This window comes from Schistocerca piceifrons, chromosome 10, assembly GCF_021461385.2.
Source record: "Schistocerca piceifrons isolate TAMUIC-IGC-003096 chromosome 10, iqSchPice1.1, whole genome shotgun sequence".
NCBI lineage: Eukaryota > Metazoa > Arthropoda > Insecta > Orthoptera > Acrididae > Schistocerca > Schistocerca piceifrons.
In genome coordinates, this window is record NC_060147.1 from 88,345,327 (window position 1) to 88,361,878 (window position 16,552).

At 42.7% G+C, this 16,552-nt stretch overlaps 1 protein-coding gene across 2 annotated transcripts in view; it reads left to right on the forward strand.

Moving 5' to 3' along the window:
• The window catches only part of LOC124718797 (plectin), a 212,726-nt gene that overhangs the window by 169,095 nt on the left and 27,079 nt on the right, over positions 1-16,552 (forward strand). For both annotated transcript variants that reach the window (XM_047244409.1, XM_047244410.1), the window contains exons 13-14: positions 892-1,206; positions 12,509-12,778. In XM_047244409.1, the coding sequence (XP_047100365.1) occupies positions 892-1,206; positions 12,509-12,778 (585 nt within the window). The remainder of the gene's footprint in view (positions 1-891; positions 1,207-12,508; positions 12,779-16,552) is intronic.

A 16,552-nucleotide genomic window follows, 5' to 3' on the forward strand; every position in this document is an offset into this window, starting at 1 on the left:
TGGAGTACTGCGAGTGGTTTACTAACATGGTGCACAACGATGAAGAGTTTGCGGAGATGATTGTGTTGTCTTATGAGGCACAGTTCAAACTCAAAGCTACAGTAAATCGCCACAATTGCATGTACTGGGCCGCCGAAAATTCGAACGTCCATGTAGACAAAGCTGTGAATTTGCCAGGAGTAAATGTGTGGTATGGGTTGTCTTGCCGGGGCTCGATTGGGCCATTCTTCTTTGACGGTACAGTTACCGGTGAGGTGTACCGTCAGAAGCTTCAGACATCCATTTTACCTGCCATCCGAGACTTGTACGAAGACGGAAGAGTTTACTTTCAACAAGATAGTGCCCCAGCCCCCTACCAAAATCGTGTTAGGGCGTATCTCGACGAAAATCTACCAGGAAGACTGATAGGCCGTAGAGGTGCTGTGGAGTATCCACCACGCTCCCCAGACCTAACTCCTCTGGGCTTTTATCTGTGGGGAACACTAAAGGACGTCGTTTATCTACAAAAGCCACACACATTGGATGAACTTCGAGAATCCATCGTACATTCATGTGCAAATATCCAACTGAACACGTTGCAGTCAGTAGTTCATACTGAAGTTCGGTGGCATCACTTGTGTGTGGATGTTAATGGTGACCATTTCGAACACCTACAGTGATATCTTTAAGTTGGACTTTAAACTACACTTTCACCAAAAATGAGACAACTCTGTCAATTAGTTTGCAAATTATGGACTTTTAAACAGAGAATACATCTTTTTGGACCCCTATGCATTACACGTGAGCTCTGTGAATGCCCAATGAACGTCTGAGTTGGGGATCTACTGTGCAGACCGTCAATTGCGGCAGTGCGGACTGATGAGGTGTCTTGTTCTCGTGCTGTGCCTGCAGGTGCTGATGGAGCTGCTGAGCCAGCAGCAGGCCGCAGGCGAGGCGGGGGATTCCCCGGCCGACGCCGACCGCGACCCCGCAGTGGATGACGTGAAGAGCCACTGCTACAAGAGCGTCGACACGCCGTACGGCCCACGGCTGGTGATCAGCGTCAGCCAGACCTTCCTGCGCCTCAAAGAACTCATCCTGGAGAAGAAGAGCCTCCAGCGGGAGCTGTCGCGCCTCCAGCAGCTCAACGGCCACCTGGAGACAGAGCTGGGCCGCCAGCAGCAGCGCCTGTCGCTCGTCTCCTCAGAGCTGCGCAAGACCTGGGGGGTGAGAGAGGCTTCATACACTTTGTAAAACTGGGCAGTTATGATCGTGGCGCAACGCTGTGCTGTCGTTTGTTCTCGTGTCTTCGCTGTTTTTGAAAGAAATTGATTTTTAGTCTCTGCTGTGTATGGGAAACAAACTACTGTAACGTCTGTTTCGATGAAAATTGTAAGATTTAGTGGCTCTTGTCAACTTTTTTTTTTTTGGCTTCAATAATTTTTTAATATTCGATTATCTCTCGTGGTCCCCATTACAGCTGTAGTGCTTTCTTTCACGACACTTTGTCTGTTTACTTTCCGATAGTCATTTATTGTTGTAACAGACTCTAAGACACAAAAAAACCCGCCAGGTTAGCCGAGAGCACTAATGCGCTGCTTCCTGGACTCGGGTAGGAGCGCCGGCTCTGCCCGGCGGATTAACAACAGAGGCGGGAGTGCCGGCCAACCTGGATGTGGTTTTTTAGGCGGTTTTCCACATCCCACTAGGTTAACAACGGGCTGGTCCCCACATCCCACCTCAGTTACACGGCTCGCAGACGTCTGAACACATTCACGGTATTCCATGGATTACACTAGACACAGACAGTTGGGGTACACTAATTCTGTCTTGGGGGGTACGGGGTGGCGGCAGGAGGTGCATCCAGCCACCCCTTAAATTAACCTTGCCAAATCTGATTCACCATGCCGACCCTGCGTCACTGCGGGAATAAGGCACAAGCAAAAGAAAGAACTCTAAGACACAAAAAAATAACACGCCACAAAGGAATCATCCGGATGCGATTGAAATCGGTAGATGTGATGTACATGTACAAATAAAAAAAGGATTAAAATTTCAGAAAAATTCAATGATTTTTTCAAGAGAAAGAGCTTCACAAATTGAGCAAGTCAACAACACGTTGGTCCACATCTGGCCCTTACGCAAGGAGTTACTCGGTTTGGTGTCAATTTATAGAGTTGTTGGATGTCCTCCTAACTGATATCTTGGCAAATTCTGCCTAGTTGGTGCATTAGATCGTCAAAATCTGGAGCTGATTGGAGGCCGTGCCCATAATGCTCAAAACGTTCTGAATTGGGGAGAGATCGAGCGACCTTGTCGGCCAGGGGAGGGATGCGGCGACCTTGTTTGGCCAAGGGAGGGTTCAGGAAGCATGAAGACAAGCAGTAGAAACTCTCGCCGTGTGTGGACAGGCATTATCTTGCTGAAATGTAAGCACAGGATGGTTTGCCACGATGGGCAAGTAAACGGGGCGTAGAATGTAAGAATGCAGAGTCTCATAGCAGTAACACTGAATAAAAAGTTCTCAGGTCTCCAGTTGCATCAAATGATTAAAATTGTATGGGCTTTTTGAAACGCCCAGCTAAACCGGCAGGACAGGACAGGTAGTTTAAGTTGTGGTAAGGGGCCAACATACGCGGCTATCAGTTATACTCGAACATACTACCTTTTATTTGATCAAACATTACAAGAGGCAAGAAATTAAAAAAAAAAGAAACACAGTTTTACTTTTGGGAACTTAATTAGCAACTGAATGCGGCGTAAAATATCATGCCTCAAGGGCAAGACTACTTTAATTTAAAAACTGCTGAAAGCCAATAACTTAAAGCTCAACCAAAATCAGAAATTTAAAAGGCAAAGCATTATCTTCAAACAGTTCCTTAACTAGGCTGAAGGCCCAAAGAATCTGACACTTTATTAAGGCTCAATAACATCAATTTTAAAAATGACAAAGGCTTTACGTAAAACAGTTCTTAAATTAGTCTGAAGGCCCAAACCATCTGACGTCTTAAGGGCAAAACAACCTTAATCTAAAAATCGGCTAGAAGGCATACAAGTACAAACAACAAGCACAAACAAGAGAAGGCAGTACGCCCAACGGCGCTCGTAAGTTCTGAGGGTCAGCCTGGAATTCAAACACTAACGCTCGCTTAGGTGAGACACGCAGTCGGCCCAACCGTTGCGATCCGACAACAACCCAACCAACAGACAGTCAATGGACCCACCGACAAGTTAACCTCTGCTTCACCCAACCAGCACACAACAGGGAGTTCAATAGAACAACGTAGAAGGTATGAGTGCCCACAACCAGTTACACATTGAGCTGTCAAACTACACACTAGCTGGACAGTGACAACACGATGAGGAAAATACACTGCCTGAATTTACATCAATGGCCAGGGCAGGTAACTGGAACATTAATGGCCACAAGGCAGAAGATTCCGCTGGTGCGCTTCAATTCAAATAAGAAAGTACATTTAAACTACACTGGAGGGTGGCTAAAATTTGCCAACTTGAAAACACACGTTGTTGCTTGTGGGTATATCCCAACAGCCTACAACAAACTCCAAACGACACAATGTGAACAATTGTGACTTGCTGGTAGATTAAGTTAAAACTCAACTTTCATGTCGAGAATCGGTGAGCCACGAACCTCGTAGCAATGGGAACAGCACCACACACTCCGGCACCGCATAGAGGCCGCCAGTGGGCCCGGCCAAAGTACACGCCGAAGAGATTTCCTCGCTACTCCACGCCAACCAACCAACTGCCCAGGCCCAGAAACAGTGAAAGGACCAAGTATATGTTGGCCCACGAGGCGACCAATCGAACGACCAACCAACTGTTGTCCTGCTCCAATCTCCCTCCATCGGACAGTTCGTGTTTGTTGCCAGAGGTCGGAAAGCACTGGCTGTCGGCTCCTCACGAGTGCTCTGTCCCCCAACTTCACTGCTGCTGCGTCCCGACTGCACTGCTGGTCCATCCCGAACTGACTGCCAGACACACGACGACCCGGAAATACTATCGGTCGCTCCAGATATGTTATGACAGTGCACTTATTGATACGCAGTGCTGCTGCCACTCACGGGCAGGTAAGGCGGGAAGTTAGTGACTACAGTAAGTGGAATAAGAAAACGAGGCACCAGTATCGTAATACAAGATGACAAACATTAAATGGGATAAACGCGTGCCTTGCGCGGCTCACTTTTGGCCAAGCACTCTTTGGCTATTTTCAAGTGGTACGGCTGCCGGTGGGCTGTGTGTACGCCCCTCATATACACTACCTGCCGGCTGTGACGTCACTGGTATCCGCATCATTGCCACTGGTACTCGTACCACGTGACAATGGCCAAGGAGTGTTTGGACAAAATTTCAGGTAATTTTAGTTCCTTACTAGGGCTTAGAATACCATCAGCATACAACTGTGCTGTAAGGGTGCCGCAGATGACTACCAAAAAGAAATGGAACCTCCAGACAATCACTCTTGGTTGTCAGGCTGTGTGGCAGGTGACAGGTTGTACCCTACTGCTGTTTAAGTCATACCCAGACATCAGGGCTCAGTTTGAAGCAGGACTCATCTCTGAAGACAATGCTACTTTAGTCAATGAGATTCCAGGTGGAAGATGTGTGTGGAGATGCACAGGGCATCAGTGGGTAACAATCTGATTGTTGTCCACCATATGGCCTGAGTACCACGAGTGATGGTCTGCAGTGCCATATCTCTTCATAGCAGGAACCCTTTGGTAGTCATCCACAGCGCCCTTACAGCACAACAGTACATTGACCATTGGCTACACATTTTTTGGTTGCCTTTCACAGTAAGCCATCCTGTGCTTACATTTCAGCACAATGATGCCTGCCCGTAAATGACGAGAGTTTTTATTGCTTGTCTTCGTGCTTGCCAGTCCCTACCTTCGCCAGTAAGGTTGTGGGATCTCTCCCCAATTGAGAATGTTAGGTGCATTATGGGTAGAGCCCTGCAACCAGTTCTGATATTTGACAATCTGATGTGCCAATTGGACAGAATTTTGCACAGTATCCCTCAGGATAGGTTTTAAGCAGTTTCCATAAATCACTTATTCAGAAAAGTTAATAGGCCTTTCCATAAAGGAGACAGGCTTCTTCCCTGACTGCAATAGGCTTGTACACCAACCTTTATCTACACTCAAGCTCATAAATTAAGGATAATGCTGACACAAGGTGAAACAGCGCTCTGGTGGGCAGTTTGTGGGTTTAAATTACCTCGGGGTATGACCGTGCGGTGCATTTGACCTGCGGTCGTCACACGGTGGCGCTGGCAACAGTCCGCATACGGAGAGGTGTGTTGGTGCATGTCAGAGTATGGTGCAGCGAGTAAATGTGCAGACATTTTCAGACATGCTAATGGTGACTGTGTTTTGAAAATGGCTCAAAGAACACATATTGATGACGTTATGAGGGGTAAAATACTAGGGTGACTGGAGGGTGGTCAAACACAGCAAGTCGTAGCACGGGCCCTCCGTGTGCCACAAAGTGTGATCTCAAGATTATGACAACGATTCCAGCAGACAGGAAACGTGTCCAGGTGCTACAGTACACGATGGCCACAGTGTACAGCACCACAGGAAGACGGATATCTCACCATCAGTGCCCTCAGACGGCCATGGAGTACTGCAGGTAGCCTTGCTCGGGACCTTACCGCAACCACTGGAACAGTTGTCTCCAAATGCACAGTCTACAGACGACTGAACAGACATGGTTTATTCGCCTGGAGACCTACAAGGTGCGTTCCACTGAACCTTGGCCACAGGAGAGGCTGTAAAGCCTCGTGTCAAGAACACATTACACGGTCATTGGAACAGTGGTCCCAGGTTACGTTCACGGATGAGTCCAAGTATAGTCTGATCAGTGATTCTCGCCCAGTTCCAACAAACCTTACACATAATTTCAAACGTTTTCCAAACTTTTTCTCACTGATGACCACACAAAATGACATTTTTGCTTTTTCTGCAGTAATACTTCATCATCAGGCATGTTGTTTTAATTTATTACTTCTTTACTACTAACTCTATTCACAATGTATTTTGCAGACTGTATCCACATATACCACTGAACATAACTGCAAAATTATATCATTGTTGTTCAGGAGATATGGTGTCATAAAAATTGGGGTGTATGAAAAACTAGCTTTTGTTTGAAATGGAGTGCAAATCATCCATACTATGCTCATCCAGGGTCTGATAATGAAAACACTTAGTGACTCTCAACTAATTTTAAATATAATTTTAAACCTTTCTAAACTTTTTCTACCTTATACTCTTGACATCAGATATTTAACACATTACCTCTTTTGTAATCAGATGTTTAGAGATGTTTTCTACATGGGAGCAAGATTCTCTAAAGACTTGGGGATTAACTGGATGACTTCACTAACATTTCTTTAACAGTATATCTTAATATAAATTTTCATTGATGATTCTATATGAACATCTAATGCTGTGTTCCAGAATGATGGGTCCTTTTATTTTGTTGCATTGTTTTACAATGCAATGATGGGAGCATTTCATGATCAATGCAATGATGGAAGCATTTCATGCTGCAATTGTTTTCAATCAGCCAATAGTCATCTTCTGCATCTTCTGACTGTCAATAGCTAAAAAGAGGAAACAAAAAATCATCATATATCTGTAAAACTGCATGTCTACAGGACAATAAATGATTGCTAAAAATGTATGTAATGGCAAATGTTGCATGTGAATATCTGTTTTGTAACCAACAATGTTGAAGATAACAGTCAACCTCTTACTTCTTGTAATGCGCCCCATATGAACTTTTCGTGTTCATCACGCCCTGTCAAGGACGTAGCCAAATGGGGGGTCCAGGGGATCTAGACCCCCTTTAACCTAAATCAAATTACACACGACCTAATTTCCATGTAGTGAAATTGAAAGGTATTTTTATTTTCAATCGCACAGTGAGAAAGGGATACAATCTATTGATAGTGAACAAAGCCATCAACAGATTTAAACCAGCGCTTGATTTGTCGTGATACACAGTAACAGTATCTCTGATAAAAAAAACTTAAAATAGTGTTTTAAGACGACTAAATGTGACTAAAAACACCCCCATCTCCCCCTCCCCTGCCCTCTCTCAGAAGGTCACAGTACCGGGACCTCTTTTTTTTTTTATTACAAATAAAGCACTGATTTAAACTATCTATACAGCCATAGCACTATTGGCTGTTGCCCATCCCTATTTTAGCCAAGACCAGTTGTTGGCCTTACTTGAGCTCAGTTGTTGTTTTGTTAACCAGTTCATTTCTTACCTGCAGCTGAATTTAATGTAAGTACTGCAGTTTATTGTTTTTGTCCTAAAAGCTGTTATGATAGTTTCTAATGGATAAGTTTGTAACCAGAAAGAAGAGGGAAACTGATTTTGATCCACCCACTATCTTTATGTTAAGTTAAAAATATGTGTGCACTACTATAATAACATAATTACATATCTATAGCAGTTTAATGTTAGCCCTGGAGTCATTATCTGGAGGCTGGTAGAACTTTGGGGTTGCAATATATCAGTATTTCACAAGGCAGTGGAGCAGTGAACATCATTATAAATAACAGTACTTTAAAATGAGTGCATAAAAATTTACTAGGATTTGCTTTTGTTGCCCAAAAATCACGTTGATCAGCAAAAATATTGCCCAACAATGGTTGCATTTCTTTAACAAAAAATTGTTCAAAATTCTATCTTTAGTTACCCAAATGGCAAAATAATAACCAGTCTGGTCATGCAGTTGGTAATCTTCTCAGTTATGAAAATCAGTTTGATACAGAATGATAGGGAGGGATTTGTGGAGAGCAGGTGGTGTATATGATAACAGCACATCTGATAGTTTGATTTGTTTCCAAAAGATTTTTTTCAGTGGACTGTTCGATTTCATCTGAGCCGAGTGTGCTTTGCATCCCTCTTGTAAGACTAAAGGAATTCTATGCACAATTAAATCTTAAAATATGCCTGCATTCAAGCATTATTAGATGATCAAATATGCAAAATTAAAAATAAAATATGCACCATCAGAACTCCATCCTTTGTTGTGATGCATTTTATTTTATTTTAAAACAGTGTACAACCACCAGTTTTTCCGAATTCGCCATTGACTGGGTTAGCTCTGTTCATTGAACCACTGAGCTAGCAATCTATGGATTTGACAGATGAGGTGGTTCGAATCTATCTGCTGGCAACCTCGAAAATGGTTCTCTGTGGTTTTCCATTTTCAGTTTAGGCAAGTGCTGGGGTTGTTCTCTCTTACTATAGGCTACAGGCAGTGCCTTCCAAATTCCTTTCTTTCTTGAGAGATTCCAGTTCCCTTAAAGATGCAGCTCCTCAGCTTAAATGAAAAGAGCTGCATTTAAGGCACACTGAACATCCTTCAGAGACTCCCAGCACCAGAAGCCATACAATAAATAAATAGTAATCCAAATTTTTCTTGTTTAGGTTCGTGTGCTTATCTGCTGGGACATTCTTCAATGCAAAAGTGACAGATGTATACTTAAATGAGGAAATTTGGGAAAGTGTAAAGTTGAATAATTCCAGATTCTTTGCATTTTTGCCACAAAAATTGTTCTAACTTCTCTTCTACATCTACAAAGATACTCTGCAAGCCACAGTATGGTGCAAGGCGGAGGGGACCCTGTACCAGTTGTCATTTCCTTTCCTGTTCCACTCGCAAATGGAGTGAGGGAAAAACAATTTTCTATATGCCTCCATATCAGCCCTAATTTTTAGTTTCTTATTTTTGTGGTCCTTACGTGCAATGTATGTTGGTAGCAGTAGAATCGCTCGGCAGTCAGCTTAAAATGCTGGTTCTCTAAATTTTCTCAAGAGTGTTTCTTGAAAAGAATGTCGCCTTCCCCCCAGGGATTCCCATTTGAGTTCCTGAAGCATCTCCATAACACTTACATATTGTTTGAACCTACCAGTAAGAAATCTAGCAGCATGGCTCTGAATTGCTTTGATGTCTTCCTTCAGTCCAGCCTGGTACAGATCCCAAACACTCGAGCAGTACTCAAGAATACATTGCACCAGCATCCTATGCATGGTTTCCTTTACAGGTGAACCACTCTTTCCTGAAATTCTCCCATTAAAGTGAAGCTGACCATTCACCTTCGCTACCATACTTCTCACATGCTCATTCCACCCCATATTGATTTGCAATGTTACACCCAGATATATTTCCATGGCACTTTTGGTAACAATCACAGCATCCCAAAAAATTCATATCAGTCCATTACTGATCACATCCTAAGCTCAAATCCAGATTGAAAGAGTATCCATCTCATGAAAGTATTTTACAATGTGGATATAGATTTTTGGCTACTAGGCCAGGTTCATGATAGTTTTGGGAAGAGGAATTCCGGATTTAACTGTTTCCTTCTAGAATTTAGTACACTTAATAGCACGTCTTGAACAACTGAGGATTACATGATTTAGATCTACTAATTCTGAGGGTTGACTTTCACGATACAGAGAGATTAAAACTCTTATTCTGTAGTGATGTGCAGGATAACACCAATATCCATTTCACATTCTTATGATTGATGTTGTATGTCATTGTGAAACATCTGGCTTTGAATATCATATTTTTTGGCAATCCATTTTTGATTCCTTACAAAGTTTTGTTCTTTTATCATCTAAGAGGTTTCTCAGAATCAGCAGGGGAGGTAGAGGTAAAATAGTCACTCTAAGGAAATTGACAGAAGCTACCGCTTACTTATTTTGAATCAACATGTTATAAGGTATCACACCATATGTTGTATGTGAAAAAGTAAATAATATATAGGAACTATATGAGTTTTTCTGAAGGCTTATGTATTGCAGGGTTTGCCTACCTACGAGGGTTAATGTGGCCAGTGTCTTCACAACAGCATCTCGTGTTTGTTGTTCTAATTTTTGGACATATTTTCTGTGTATTTTGATGCCCTAGCATCTGAAACAATACCACACAGCTGGAACAGACAGTTTTCAATGAGATTTTTGTGTTATGCCAAATATAACAGAACATATACTTCTATAAATAATATATATCTAAAAACAAAGATGATGTGACTTACCAAACGAAAGCACTGGCAGGTCGATAGACACACAAACATACACACAAAATTCAAGCTTTCGCAACAAACTGTTGCCTCATCAGGAAAGAGGGAAGGAGAGGGAAAGACGAAAGGATGTGGGATTTAAAGGGGAGAGGGTAAGGAGTCATTCCAATCCCGGGAGTGGAAAGACTTACCTTAGGGGGAAAAAAGGACGGGTATACACTCGCTCACACACACATATCCATCCACACATACACAGACAAAAGCAGACATATTTAAAAGTCTTTAAATATGTCTGCTTGTGTCTGTATATGTGTGGATGGATATGCGTGTGTGTGCGAGTGTATACCCGTCCTTTTTTCCCCCTAAGGTAAGTCTTTCCGCCCCCGGGATTGGAATGACTCCTTACGGCAACAGTTTGTTGCGAAAGCTTGAATTTTGTGTGTATGTTTGTGTTTGTTTGTGTGTCTATCGACCTGCCAGCGTTTTTGTTTGGTAAGTCACATCATCTTTGTTTTTAGATATATTTTTTTTCCCACGTGGAATGTTTCCCTCTATTATATCTATAAATAATACAAATTAAATAATTCAAAATTGACACAAAGGGGCAGAATGGTGGGTGGTAGCTTTTTATATGAAAGGATTTAGAAGTCAGTCTGATTTGTAGTATTGTGGATGATATATGGAAGTAACTAACCCTTGTTGTTGTTGTTGTTGTTGTTGTTGTTGTGGTCTTCAGTCCTGAGACTAGTTTGATGTAGGTCTCCGTGCTACCCTATCCTGTCCAAGGTTGTTCATCTCCCAGTACTTACTGCAACCCACATCTTTCTGAGTCTGCTTAGTGTATTCATCTCTTGGTCTCCCTCTACAATTTTTACCCTCCACGATGCCCTCCAATACTACATTGGTGATCCCTTGATGGCTCAGAACATGTTCTACGACCCGATCCCTTCTTCTAGTCAAGTCATACCACAAACTCCTCTTCTCCCTGATTCTATTCAATACCTCCTCATTAGTTATGTGATCTACCCATCTAATCTTCAGCATTCTTCTGTAGCACCACATTTGGAAAGCTCTATTCTCTTCTTGTCCAAAGTACTTATCATCCATGTTTCACTTCCATACATGGCTACACTCCATACAAATACTTTCAGAAATGACTTCCTGATGCTTAAATCTGTACTCAATGTTAACAAATTTCTCTTCTTCAGAAACGCTTTGCTTGCCATTGCCAGTCTACATTTTACATCCTGTCTACTTCAACCATCATCAGTTATTTTGCTCCCCAAATAGCAAACCTCCTTTACTACTTTAAGTGTCTCATTTCCTAATCTAATTCCCTCAGCATCACCCAATTTAATTCAACTACATTCCATTATCCTCGTTTTGCTTTTGTTGATGTTCATCTTATATCTTCCTTTCAAGACACTGCCCATTCTTCTCAACTGCTCTTCCAAGTCCTTTGCTGTCTCTGACAGAATTACAGTGTCATCGGCGAATGTCAAAGTTTTTATTTCTTCTCCATGGATTTTAATTCCAATTCCAAACTTTTCTTTTGTTTCCTTTACTGCTTGCTCAATATACAGATTGAATAACATCAGGGATAGGCTACAACCCTGTGTCACTCCCTTCCCAACCACTGCTTCCCTTTCATGCCCCTTGACTCTTATAACTGCCATCTGGCTTCTGTACAAATTGTAAATAGCCTTTTGCTCCCTGTATTTTACCCCTGCCACCTTTAGAATTTGAAAGAGAGTATTCCAGTCAACACTGTCAAAAGCTTTCTCTAAGTCTACAAATGCTAGAAATGTAGCTTTGCCTTTCCTTAATCTTTCTTCTAAGATAAGTCGTAAGGTCAGTATTGCCTCACATGTTCCAAAACCCTTACTGGACCATTTTACCCGATAAGTTGTGGGGCCACTTTTCCCACTCAGACATCATGTCGGTATTAGCGGTTCACAATACAAATAACCAATGTGAAAGAAACAACAAGGAACTGCATTTGTGTAGGGCAAAAGACATTGTTTAAGAGTTGACATGATAAAAAGTATTACTCTGTACATAAGTGGGGTAACAAGAATAATATAAATTGCTTACATTATATAACGTAACTGAAAATTAGGAAAGTTTCTGCTAAGAAATAATGAAACAAGTTTCATTTCTCAAACTCGCTGACAAGAAGGATAGTGTATATTAAAATTAGGCTGACCACTGCTCAGCAGATAGCACTGCTGTTTAGGGCAAGAAATAACCAATGGCCACTTTTCCCTTCCTGGCCACTTTACACCACCTTCCTCTACCAATCATCAAACGCATCTTTCGTCACAGTTATTATGAAGTCTGTATAAGATAGATTTAGAAGGAAATTTATTCCTTCCGTGATGCCACTCTTTGCTAGTTGGTTAACAGTTTCATTGTCTTTAACACCAGAATGTTTGTGTACGTGCGTGTGGCAGGTGGTGGGACGGATGCGGGCACAGCACCGACAACTGCACACTCACGAGACGCTGCTGCGACACGAGCTGCAGCACAAGCGGGAGATGCTCCGCGAGTTGCGGGATGAGCTGTCACTGTGCCGCGAGACGTGGCAGCGCGCCAGGCAGAAGAGCTCCCAGTCCGAGGTCGAGTGGCGCGCGCTGCGCTCCGAGTTCGCCGAACGCCGCCGCCAGCGCGATGCCGGCTCTGCCGAGAGTGGCTGCTTCTCTGACAGCGGTGACGATGCCAAGGTAACGCAGCTGGATATAATTATGAGAGAAAAGCTTTATTAATTTGAATTTTCTGTAAAAGAGAGAAATCAAACAGTTATAATTCTGTTGTATAATTTGTAGTTTACATCTAACAAGGAGATGGCATGACCGTGGGGTTGGGGATTTGTTCGAAATTTTGTGTGGTGAAAGAGGACCCCTAACACCTCATGTGGTTAAAATATTAGGACGCGCTACTCGGAAAATACCGAGAAAAATTGATTCAAAGTTTCTTAGGTGCCTTATGAGTATATAATGATAGTCCATTGCCGAGCCGCCATCTGGCCTAGAAGGTTAGGGCTCAGACTCGGACTCTTACACCAGAACTCTTGGGTTCGATTCCTCCTCTGGCACTTTTTTTTCTGTTTCATTTTTTTTTCTTTTTTTCTTTTTTTTTTTTTGTTATTCCACCAATTATTCAAAAAGTTTCCCAAACCTACATTATTTTTAAAACATTTTTTAGCTGAAGAACAGAAAGTTTTTCATTCACTGAAAAATATTCGAGCTCATGCTCGTTGATATTTTACATCAGTAAAAAGATTTTGTACGCAGAAAACATGTATTTACCTGTTTGGTCAGTATTTATCACATAATCATCATGGTATTGAGGGATTAAACGGCACGTCTGCCGACGAAAGTTTTCTGCAGACGCCTGGATGTCCTGCATTGACGCTGCTTCTTTTTTCGAAACCAGTTTCATGATCTTGCGTTGTGTGCTTCTGTGACCCATCGATCAGACAACTTGAATTTGAAATCGACGAATTGTGCAGCTGCAGCCAATGCCCATTGCTGTAAATTTCTTGTTGTGACTTGCTAATATTGCTGTCTCGCTTCCACGAAACGGTCGTAGGTGCACGAATCTATCTCCTCAAATTTATCCATTTGCGTACGACCACTTTTAATATCTTTCTCCCATTGTGAAAGATATTCTTTTCCCTTCAATTGGCGACATCCTTTTTTTGCAATTAAATTATTTTCCGTCAAAGCTTTTCATAATACACCACTGCGTCTTTCAGTCGTAATTTTGATAGATCACTACAGATGGATTCTTCAGGAATTTCTTCTCCTATTCCAGATGAGCCAGCAACTTCTTCAGTCGACATGTTTAACCTCAGATCGGAATAACATGTTCAAATTTGAAACAGGCACATCTGTTCACGACGAAATTGAAAAACAAACTGCCATTTACTTCTCACAGCTCGCGCACAGTCCTATGCACAGATGACCGTTATAATCCCAAGGGGACCCTTACAAAGCCCCATTAAACCTTGAAACCCCATAAAACGAAATAGAACAACGAGCAAGAATATTTTTCATTGAATGAAAAACTTTACGTTCTTTAGCTAAAATAATGTAGGTTTGGGAAATTTTTTGAATAATTAGTGGAATAACAAAAGAAAATGAAACAGAAGGAAAAAAAGTACCAGAGGAGGAATCGAACCCGAAACCTCTCGTGGAAGAGTCCGAGTCTGAGCCCTAACCATCTAGGCCAGACGGCAAGGGACTAACATTTTATACTCATAAGGCACCTAAGAAACTTTGGATCAATTTTTCTCAGGATTTTCTGAGTAGTGCATCCTAATATTTTAACCACGTGAGGGTCTTCTTTCACCACACAAAATTTCGGACAAATCCCTGACCCCACGCTCGTGCCATCTCCTTGTAACAACTATATAAACAGTACAGGGCTATTACAAATAATTGAAGCGATTTCATAAATTCACTGTAGCTCCATTCATTGACATATGGTCATGACACACTACAGACACATAGAAAAACTCATAAAGTTTTGTTCGGCTGAAGCCGCACTTCAGGTTTCTGCCGCCAGAGCGCTCGAGAGCACTGTGAGACAAAATGGCGACAGGAGCCGAGAAAGCGTATGTCGTGCTTGAAATGCACTCACATCAGTCAGTCATAACAGTGCAACAACACTTCAGGACGAAGTTCAACAAAGATCCACCAACTGCTAACTCCATTCGGCGATGGTATGTGCAGTTTAAAGCTTCTGGATGCCTCTGTAAGGGGAAATCAACGGGTCGGTCTGCAGTGAGCGAAGAAACGGTTGAACGCATGCGGGCAAGTTTCACGCGTAGCCCGCGGAAAATTGGCTCATGCCACAACTGGAGACCGACAGCGCCGACTTCATCTTTCAACAGGATGGTGCTCCACCTCACTTCCATCATGATGTTTGGCATTTCTTAAACAGGAGATTGGAAAACTGATGGATCGGTCGTGGTGGAGATCACGAACAGCAATTCATGTCACGGCCTACACACTCTCCGGACTTAACCCCATGCGATTTCTTTCTGTGGGGTTATGTGAAAGATTCAGTGTTTAAACCTCATCTACCAAGAAATTTGCCAGAACTGCGAGCTCGCATCGACGATGCTTTCAAACTCATTGATGGGGACATGCTGCGCCGAGTGTGGAAGGAACTTGATTATCGGCTTGATGTCTGCCGAATCACTAAAGGGGCACATATCGAACATTTGTGAATGCCTAAAAAAAACTTTTTGAGTTTTTGTATGTGTGTGCAAAGCATTGTGAAAATATCTCAAATAATAAAGTTATTGTAGAGCTGTGAAATCGCTTCAATCATTTGTAATAACCCTGTATAATAAAACAGCATAAAGAAAACATTGTGCTAGAAAAACTTAAAAACAATTTATGTTTTTTATTAAAAGAAAATGTTCTTGTGGGTACATAATGTAAACTGCTATAATCAGCTATTTGTATGGTCCTGCCAGATTAATAAGACCACCTGTCAAAACCGTGAATAACCACCATGTACAATTCAGACACACAGTAAATTGACGAGGCTCTGGAAGGTACTGACAGAGACACAGAGCCTGTCGATTCCAGTGCCGTGGCCACCGGTGCTAGGTTTCGTGGCTGAGGTTGCGTGGCGCAAACACCCCGATCGAAGTTGTCCCACAGATTATTGACTGAGTTTAAACGGCTCAGATGGTTCAAATGGCTCTGAGCACTATGGGACTTAACTTCTAAGGTCATCAGTCCCCTAGAACGTAGAACTACTTAAACCTAACTAACCTAAGGACATCACACGCATCCATGCCCGAGGCAGTATTCGAACCTGCGACCGTAGCGGTCGCGTGGTTCCAGACAGTAGCGCCTAGAACCGCTCGGCCACCCCGGCCGGCTGAGTTTAAATCTGGAGACTTTAGTGGACAGGGGAGTACAGTAATCTCATCCTGGTTCTCTTTGAACCACACTTATACACTGCGAGCTGTGTGACGAGTTGCATTGTCCTGCAGGTAGATGCCATTGTGCCGAGGAAAAACAAACTGCATGTAAGGGTGAACCTCATCCCCAAGGATAGATGCATACTTGTGTTGATCTACTGTGCTTTTCAGAATGACGATATCACCCAGGGAATGCCACAAAAACATACCCCAGTCCATAATGCTACCTCCTCCCACCTGGACCCTTACGACTATTGTTGCACCGCCCTAAACACCAACAGCCATTTTCCGATGGAGCATGAAACATGATTCATCTGGAAAGACCATCTGGTGTGACTCATTAGATGTCCAGTTGTTGACGTGTGAATTCCAGCTTTTGTTGCTAATGAACAAAGTCAGCACGGGTGCACAAACCAGGAACCTGCTTCGGAGGCTAATACACAGCAACTTTGTTGAACATTTCTTGAGGACACACTGTTGGTAGCCCCTCGGTTCATCTATGACGTCAGCTGCTCAACAGTTGCACATCTATTTTCCCGACACATCTCCGCAG